At 36.9% G+C, this 8,938-nt stretch overlaps 2 protein-coding genes across 2 annotated transcripts; both read left to right on the top strand.

The window, feature by feature from the left end:
• The first annotated feature begins 2,218 nt into the window (after positions 1-2,218).
• On the top strand, positions 2,219-6,088 carry LOC128027269 (ras-related protein Rap-2c-like). The gene is made up of 3 exons (XM_052614701.1): positions 2,219-3,248; positions 4,129-4,433; positions 5,402-6,088. The coding sequence occupies exons 1-2, from the start codon at positions 2,976-2,978 to the stop codon at positions 4,405-4,407; spliced, it is 552 nt and encodes a 183-aa protein (XP_052470661.1). The 5' UTR covers positions 2,219-2,975; the 3' UTR covers positions 4,408-4,433; positions 5,402-6,088.
• A 1,294-nt stretch (positions 6,089-7,382) lies between these two features.
• LOC128026961 (UDP-N-acetylglucosamine transferase subunit ALG13 homolog) lies at positions 7,383-8,732 on the top strand. Its single transcript, XM_052614263.1, has 4 exons — positions 7,383-7,542; positions 7,695-7,854; positions 8,347-8,485; positions 8,586-8,732. The coding sequence occupies exons 1-4, from the start codon at positions 7,417-7,419 to the stop codon at positions 8,695-8,697; spliced, it is 537 nt and encodes a 178-aa protein (XP_052470223.1). The 5' UTR covers positions 7,383-7,416; the 3' UTR covers positions 8,698-8,732.
• Positions 8,733-8,938: the final 206 nt, after the last annotated feature.

Raw genomic sequence — 8,938 nt, forward strand, 5'->3', positions numbered from 1 at the left:
TTTCTGGGACATTTTCAAACTCCCTGAAAACTGCAGTTGTAAAGCCCCTCCTGAAAAAGAGCAATCTTGATAACACCATTTTGAGCAATAATAGACCAATATCTAATCTTCCTTTTATAGGCAAAATTATAGAAAAGGTAGTTTTTAATCAGCTGAACAAATACTTAAACTCAAATGGATACCTGGACAATTTTCAAAGAGACAGCACTCATTAAGATAAATGATATTCGCTTAAATTCTGACTCTGGCAAAATATCAGTGCTGGTATTGCTAGATCTCAGTACTGCGTTTGACACTGTCGATCATAACATACTACTAGAGAGACTGGAAAACTGGGTCGGGCTTTCTGTGATGGAACTTAAATGGTTCAGGTCATACTTAGAAGTCAGAGGTTATTATGTGAGTCTAGGAGAGCATAAGTCTAAGTGGACGTCCATGACATGCGGAGTCCCACAAGGCTCAATTCTTGAACCGCTCTTGTTAGGCCTGTATATGCTCCCACTAAGTCAAATAATGAGAAAGAACCAAATTGCCTATCACAGCTATACTGATTATACACAGATTTACATAGCCGTATCTCCAAATTACTACAACCTGTATTGATGAAATTAATAGTTGGATGTGCCATAACTCTTCAGTTATACAAGGAAAACAACTTTTTCAAATACAACTTTCAAAAAAAGTTATTGCATTTGGAAACAAAGATGAAGTTTTCAAGGTGAATGCATACCTTGACTCTAGGGGTTAAACATTATTTTAAGTCAGGAATCTTGGAGAAACTTGCCTTGCCTTTATCACCAGCAGGGTGGACTATTGAAATGGTCTCCTCACCGGCCTTCCCAAGAAGACCATTAGACAGCTGCAGCTCATCCAGAACGCTGCTGCCAGGATTCTGACTAGAACCAGAAAATCTGAGCATATCACACCAGTCCTCAGGTCCTTACACTGGCTCCCCGTTACATTTAGGATTGATTTTTAAAGCACTTGTTTATAAATCACTCAATGACCTAGGACCAAAATATATTGCAGATATGATCACTGAATATAAACCTAACAGAGCACTGAGATCACTACGATCAAGTCTGTTAGAAATACCAAGGGTTCACACAAAACAAGGGGAGTCCGCCTTTAGTTACTATGCCGCCCGTAGTTGGAATCAGCTTCCATAAAAGATCAGATGTGCTAAAACATTAGTCACATTTAAATCTAGACTCAAAACTCATCCGTTTAGCTGTGCATTTATTGAATTAGCTCTGTGCGATGTACGAACTGATTGCACTGTATTTTATGCATTCACTGTATTTTATATAAATCGTTTTCTATTTTTAACTGTTTTAAATTCATTTTAAATAAGTCAATTTTTAAATAATTTCCAAAGTTTTAAAATGGCTTGTTTTTATTTTTATTATTTTTCTTCATGATTATTTTACTTTCTTTTATGTAAAGCACTCCGAATTGTCATTGTGTACGAAATGTGCTATATAAATAAACATGCTCTTCTCATATGAAAACACGGAAACAGTATTTACAGACAGATGAAGTACAACTGAGTTTTTTATAATCTATACTTAGTTGTACTTTATCTGTCTGTAAATATTGTTTCAGTCTTTAAATATCTAAAATATATTGGAGGGTTTTATATGAAAAGAGCGATTAAAGAACAAGAATAACATAAAAAAGCAATATTTTTATAAATTATATCAATTATTTTATGTCATATGCAGTAATTAGATTCCAGTATTTGGCAAAGATTGGAGAAGTTTTTGCCACAAATTTCCCTTCAGATGACGGTGGGTAAATTTCAAATTTTTGTAATGGTGATGTGATTTCCGGCGGATGTTTATTGGTCAGTTTGAGGCGTGTGAGAAAAAGGAGTGAGAAAAAGGAGCTCCTCTCCGGGGCCGTCATCATTTTAGCGAATCGGTTCTTTCGAACAGTTCGTTTCAATTTCTTTCATGCGTGTCATTGCAGTTTGTTACAGACATTATTAAGAATACAAAGCAAAGTTGTTTAAAAGATAACATTAATCAGTACTAAAATTACTATTTAATGTCTGTTGGGAAATATTAGTTAGTAAAAACAATGAATTGTTAATAAAACTGCCATGCTATCAAGTCTTAAACTTATGACCTTTTTTTTCTTTTAACATTTCTGCTAATTGGCTATTAACTCAACGCCAATCAAATACTTGCCTCCAAATGCTCTTTCAAATTAAACATGTTCGAAATAGACGGATCCCGTTTAAACTGACCCGAGAACCATTTGGACCCATTTCAGTCCGATTCGCTTAATCCGTGAATCAATTCAACCGATTCAATGACAGATCCGAGATTCATTCGAACAGTTCGTTAACGCTAGCGTGAGAGAGGAGCTCCGCTGCGGGGCCGCTGTTGCTGCTGTCTGGGGCCGATATGCAGAGGCGGGCCGGGGAAAACAGACACAAGAGAGGAAAGCAATGCTGGATTCAGAGGCGGCGTGTATGAGTTAAGGATCTCAGAGAGCAAGAGCAAGAAACCTGAACCCGGTGATTATATTCGTCGCTCAGAAGCGGTATTAAAACAGGAAAAAGGCCGTTTGTATAGTACAGCCTCGCTCTCTTTGAGAAGCACTAGCCAGCTAAAGCTAGTCATGTAGCGATCCATTCACACGGACGCCAAACATGGACACGACTGCACACTATACTTGTGTTTTACATCGCCTCTGTGGCTAACAAACTCTAGGATGAACGGATCCCAATGGCGATAGAGTGCAAATGGAGGGGCGTTGTGGATTTAGCTAGACATTCACGCAGAGAAAACACTCGTCCTCTGTTGAATCTGTGGGCTTTGGTTCCCTCGAACCCGATAAAAGTGCTCCTCCGTTGTTGTTTTTGTCAGAAAGCTCTTCAATAACAAGTGCTGCGGGGTTTTTATGTTTTTTTATGGCCGTTGCCGAGCAGATAAAGTTAGCTGTAGCTTAATCCTGTACCAGAGCAAATGAAGGAGTATAAGGTGGTTGTGTTGGGCAGCGGCGGCGTGGGCAAATCCGCACTCACGGTCCAGTTTGTGACCGGGACATTCATAGAGAAATATGACCCGACCATTGAGGACTTCTATAGGAAGGAGATCGAGGTGGATTCGTCTCCCTCGGTGCTGGAGATCCTAGACACCGCTGGGACCGAGCAGTTCGCATCCATGCGAGATCTGTACATCAAAAACGGCCAAGGCTTCATTTTAGTCTACAGCCTTGTCAATCAGCAGTCATTTCAGGTGAGTATTGCATCCCACGTCTGGCTATATAAGTTTCACAAATAGACTTTTGAAGTTTGAATTAGGACATGCTTACCACTTTTATCATATTACCACAAGTGAGGTCAGAAAATCACTCTAGCAAGATAACTCCTATGATTTAGTAGTGCACCAAACTTTAGCCTTCTCAGCCAAACTGAAAATGACAGAAAATCTTAAATTGCCTCTTTTAAAAGTTGCTTATGGCATATATGCAACAGGTTAAAACTTACATTCAAATACACTTTTCCCAACCATTGTGATCTCACACACCCACTTTTTATCATTTTATGATGGATATTTCAACTTATCTTTATTGTCCCACCCTTTTTTTCACAATGTCCATTATCAGCCATAAGCAATGCATGCACGTATGTTGTTCACATGAGGTACTATATAATATGTTGTATTGCATATGATCACAAGAAAAAGTGTTTTAATCTAAAATCAGAAAAAGAAAAATACGATATAAAGAACAACAGCACTGGAAGGGATCCTAATACAAAAAAGTAAAACAATATGATTATTTGTTAACAAGCCTTCTATTCATCTGTTCATGTTTCATTTTTAGAAATTGTTTAATCAGTCCCATTATTTAGTCAGCTTAAACCCGCTCCTTGCCTTCACTTGTGAGCCTCAGAATCCAATCAACAAGCAATACACAGAACCAAGGCTCTGCCCAATGTTTTAATTTGTTAATCCATTTCACTTGGATGCATGTCACAATACGGAAGAAAGGATCTGTCACCTCTTCCATTTCATTTTCAACTTTAGGAGTGTTCATTTCTCCACAAACTGACTTATCTGGAGTCTTAAACTGTTTTATATTAAACATTATCTTATCTCTGACTGGGCTCCGCAGGACATCAGACCAATGCGGGACCAGATCGTTCGTGTGAAGCGCTTCGAGAAGGTGCCTCTGATCTTGGTGGGGAATAAGGTGGACCTGGAGTCAGAGCGGGAGGTGGCGGGCTCTGACGGACGTGCCCTCGCACAAGAGTGGGGCTGCCCCTTCATAGAGACCTCAGCCAAGAGCAAGAGCATGGTTGATGAGCTGTTCGCTGAGATTGTGAGGCAGATGAACTACACCACTTTGCCCGAGAAGCAAGAGCAGTGCTGCAATGCCTGCATTGTGCAGTGAGAATCCTGGCCTTACTTGCAGTCCAGGTATGAGAGTGCAAGTCAATGTGTGTAAAAAAAAAAAAAAACTCTAGGTTTTCTAGTGCAGCATTCTTATTGAGTGCATGATGCTTGACTTTTCAAGATACAAACACTGAAATATATTTACATATAATTGTGTGTGAGATATATATAAATTGATGACAGCTCTCAGACTGACTCATCTCTGTTATCATTGGAATGAACCAAGAATGTGGTGTGAAGAATAAAACTGCTTAATCCCAATACCAGTGAGATGAAGCATGAAGAGACTGCGCTCTCTGGACTAGCAGTCAGACGCATGAGAACAGGGCCAATCCTTGTGAATAAAGAGGAAAACCGAACATCCTGAATGGAAAGTGATCTCGCAAAACAGGAAATGGTGTTCTGGAGAACTTTAGAATGACCTAGATGTGCCATTTCAGTGGTGTCTTTATGCAAACAATTTTTATAGCCTTATAAAATATTTTGGTCGATTTGAAGATGATCTTTATTTAAACGTCCTATATTTGGAAGTTAAATTCCAAAGACAATGGGTAGTATCATAATGCTATAGATATGTTCTCCACCTTATTTTTCAATACAAAAGAAAGCTATTTTCTGTGAATGTGCAAGACTTCTGATTTAGAAAAACAAAAGTGCAGTAAAAGGTATGGTTTGTGGTCTACAAAACTGTGTGTTGTTAGAAACATGATTTCTTTATTCTGTTGAACACAAAATATATTTTGAAGATTTTTGGTAACCAAAGAATTGCTTGTCGCCATTGGCTTCAGTAGTATGGACGAAAATACTATGGAAGTCAATGGCTACCAGCAACTATTTGGTTACCAACATTCTTCAAAAAAACTAAGAGAATAACAACATTTTTTGTACAGATAACATAAGCAGAAGCGGATGACACCAGAAGCACTTAAAAATGTAAAATGTTTTTTTTTTTCTTGTGACCACAGCACACTTTTCTCATTTCTGTTTCTTAGACACATGATCCAGATGGATGCTCTCTTGAACCAGCCTCTGATCACATGACCCTCTGAGCCACACCTGTGCCACTGAGCCCCTTGAACTCTGACACTTCGGACATGCTGTCCGGAAATAAATCATCGCAGGGTCTTCAAAACTCAAATCCGCTGGGTCTGGATGGTAGAGCACATATACAATATCTTCAAGTTATGTTTTGGTTACCTGGAAACAAGTCAAGTCTGCAAATGGGAGCACAGAAAACTTTGGGGAATGGGGATATCTGTGACAGGGCTATTAATAGCTATTTTTCTTATATAGGGAATCGGGATAAGGGTTATGACGAGCAGGTCAGCTCAGGGCTATAATACCCCTGGAGATGCCCTGTTGAAAATGTTCCCTGTTTTTCTTTTAACATATTAAGTTTGATATCTAATTATTAAGCTGTAACAGCCATTATGCAGGTTTGAGACCTCAATATCTAACGTCACCCCCCCCCCCCCCCTTTTTTGATTTTTTTTTTTAAACTACTGGTATGTATTGCTTTCTCTCCTAATACTCTATTTATTAAAGTCTTTAATTACCAATATAGATAAATATTGCATTTTTATATTCTGTTGGCTGTTTTGGCTTTTTGTGACTACAGTATGCATTGTTTCTGAAGTACAGCATTGATGATGCCTTAAATGATTACAGTCTGAAACCCCTATTGAGTCCGTGCTTTTTTTCTTGAATTTTATTTTCATGTTTCTTGCATATTATTTGTGCCCAACAAGTTACAATTGGACACAGTTCCACCACTGCTTAAATAGAAACTTAAAATATGAATAGTCCATTCAGCACAGTGTTGCGGATATTACTTTTGGCTTTTATCACTGTAAGCACATAAAATGTACAAATGCCAAAGTTGGTTATCAATGACATTTGAGACATTTAAACCAAAATAACTAAACAAAGAACTCGAAATCAATGCTTGCAATTCCTCACAATAGGCTTTTGATAATGACCTTTAAGTTGCCTGGAAATCAGCCATCTATCAGTTCCCTACAATCTGTCTTATTGTGGTGGAAATCCGATGTCTGAAATGTGAAGATCTTGTGATGAGCTTGAAAAAAGTCTGTTTGCTTGCTGAGTTCAGATGAAATGGGTGTTTGCCAACTAAAACATTAAATTCCATTTAAAAAGGTTGCATTTTGATAAAGGCTTGTGATCTCATATATATATATATATATATATATATATATATATATATATATATATATATATGCCATCTGGAATCTCTGAATGTCCATGGGTCAAAAAAACAGATTTCTCTATGCAGTCTAATACTGATTTAGAGAATATATTTATATAAATGTGTGTGTGTGTGTGTGTATATATATATACATTTGAGACTGCAATTACCTGCTATAAAAGCTTGTAATCTTTGCTTTTACTGAAGTAATTTATACATTTTAATGATAATTTTATTAATAATTATAATATATTCATTTAAATTATTTTAAATCATCCTACTACCCGCTTGCAATCTTTTTGAGGGTCCCTGTCTGAGAGCCACTTAATAGTCAAAAGGGTGCTGAATAAGTTTTAATAGAAAATGTTTTAATAGTTTTTAATGAGTTACTGGAGTTATGCAGTACGGTGTGAGCTTTTATATGCCTGTTTTTATGGACATATTTCTATGAAAATGTATATTTAAAGTGAATTTAAAACTCACCCCATGTTCACCTACAGTAATTATGATATTTTGATAATAGAACATGATTGTAATATTTTTTTTAAGTGCAGTGTTTATTGTAATCTATAAAGATATGTGAAGGGGAGCTGAAAATATTTTTTTTTAAGTTTTTTTTTTTTTTTTTTACAAAATGCAAATAAATAATTTGTTTAAAACCAAAATAAGAAGAAAAGGAAAGAAAAAAATAATTTTAGAGAAAAATCCCACCTTATTCTTCAGTAGTTCCATTATAAGCGTTTAGGACTTTTATTTTGAATGATGTCATGTTAAGAGACCTTTTTAAGAGTCTTTTTTTTCATGTTCATGTCTGTTACATTTAATAAAGCCTGCCTTATTGATAAAATGAAAACTGTATTCGTAACTGTCGGAACGACAAGTTTTGATGATCTGATTGGCTCTGTGACTTCAGATGAATCCGTGAAGGTAAGAAAGTCATTCAAGCATAGTGAGAAGAAGTGCAAAGTAAACGTCAGCTAAGTGTGACACAAATACTTGCCAGTGATCGTGAGCTATTCTTATAAGCAATAATATCTCCTGTTACACTTTAATGACTGTGTCCATGTTTGTGAATGAAGGCATTAATCGGTCGTGGCTACACAGACATGGTGCTTCAGGTCGGCAGAGGTTCAGTTCCTGATCCAGACAGATGTCCAGGACTTTCACTTCAAGTGTTTCATTACAAAGACTCAATCGCCGAGGACATGAGAAACTCAGATCTGGTCATCAGTCATGCTGGTGTGTTGAAGCCCCCTATGCCCCAAACACTAAATACAGTACAGTTAATTATTTAGATTAATTCTGATGCAGCCAAATTAAGAAAACTTAACAATAATCACCTGATAACACATCAATGGTTAATTTATTTGACGAATATAAATGTCAAACAATGTTTTTACTTTAAAATGTGTGATATCTGCATTAGTTGTGTCTGTAAAAAAAAGTATTATATAATAAATATAATAAGTTTTCAAACTGGTGGCTGCAAGGTAATGCTAAGGGACACAGGAAATGGTTAGAATAAAAATATTAAATAAATACAAATATGACACATTGATATAAATAAAGGCATATGTTTTAAAACATGTTTTTCAAATAAACAATACATCAAATAGTGCAGTACCACTAATCTGCTTATATCTAATCTATAGTAATAACACAACATTTGTTAAAGTTGAACTCGGATTAGAAATTAGTTTTAGATCATAATACCTGCTGTGTCCCCATTAGGAGCAGGAAGCTGTTTGGAAGCACTCAGAGCAAATAAAGCTCTTCTCGTGGTGGTCAATGATAAATTAATGGACAATCACCAGCTGGAGCTCGCAAAGCAGCTCCAGGATGATTCACATCTTATCTACTGCACATGCAGGTTTGTTTCATGGGCATTCACTTTCTCAACTGTCTCTACTGTTATTATTAAAAGGATGTGCTGACTGCACATGTCATGCATTTTTAACTCTTCATCGCAGTACTCTGTCTCAGACTTTGAGGGATATGGATCTGTCTGCTCTGACCACCTATGTGCCTGGTCAACCGCAGAACTTCGCCAACTTTTTAGACAAGGCTGTTGGACTTGTTTGAAAGCTCTTTCTTGAACCGGGACGATTACCGAGGAGAATTTGGGCCAAGGCTTACTGGGAAATCCCGCACTCGACCCCTCAGGAGATGATTGTTTGAAAACAGCAGTTTTTTTTGCCTAACTCATTTTGTATAATTAAACTAATAATTGTCCTGGAGGATTGTATAATGATGGTACAGACACAAGTGGTCCTCCTTTGACTTTTTTTCCTATAAAGTGACAATGAAACTGTCAGGTTGCTTA

This window comes from Carassius gibelio, chromosome A14, assembly GCF_023724105.1.
Source record: "Carassius gibelio isolate Cgi1373 ecotype wild population from Czech Republic chromosome A14, carGib1.2-hapl.c, whole genome shotgun sequence".
Taxonomy (NCBI): Eukaryota; Metazoa; Chordata; class Actinopteri; order Cypriniformes; family Cyprinidae; genus Carassius; species Carassius gibelio.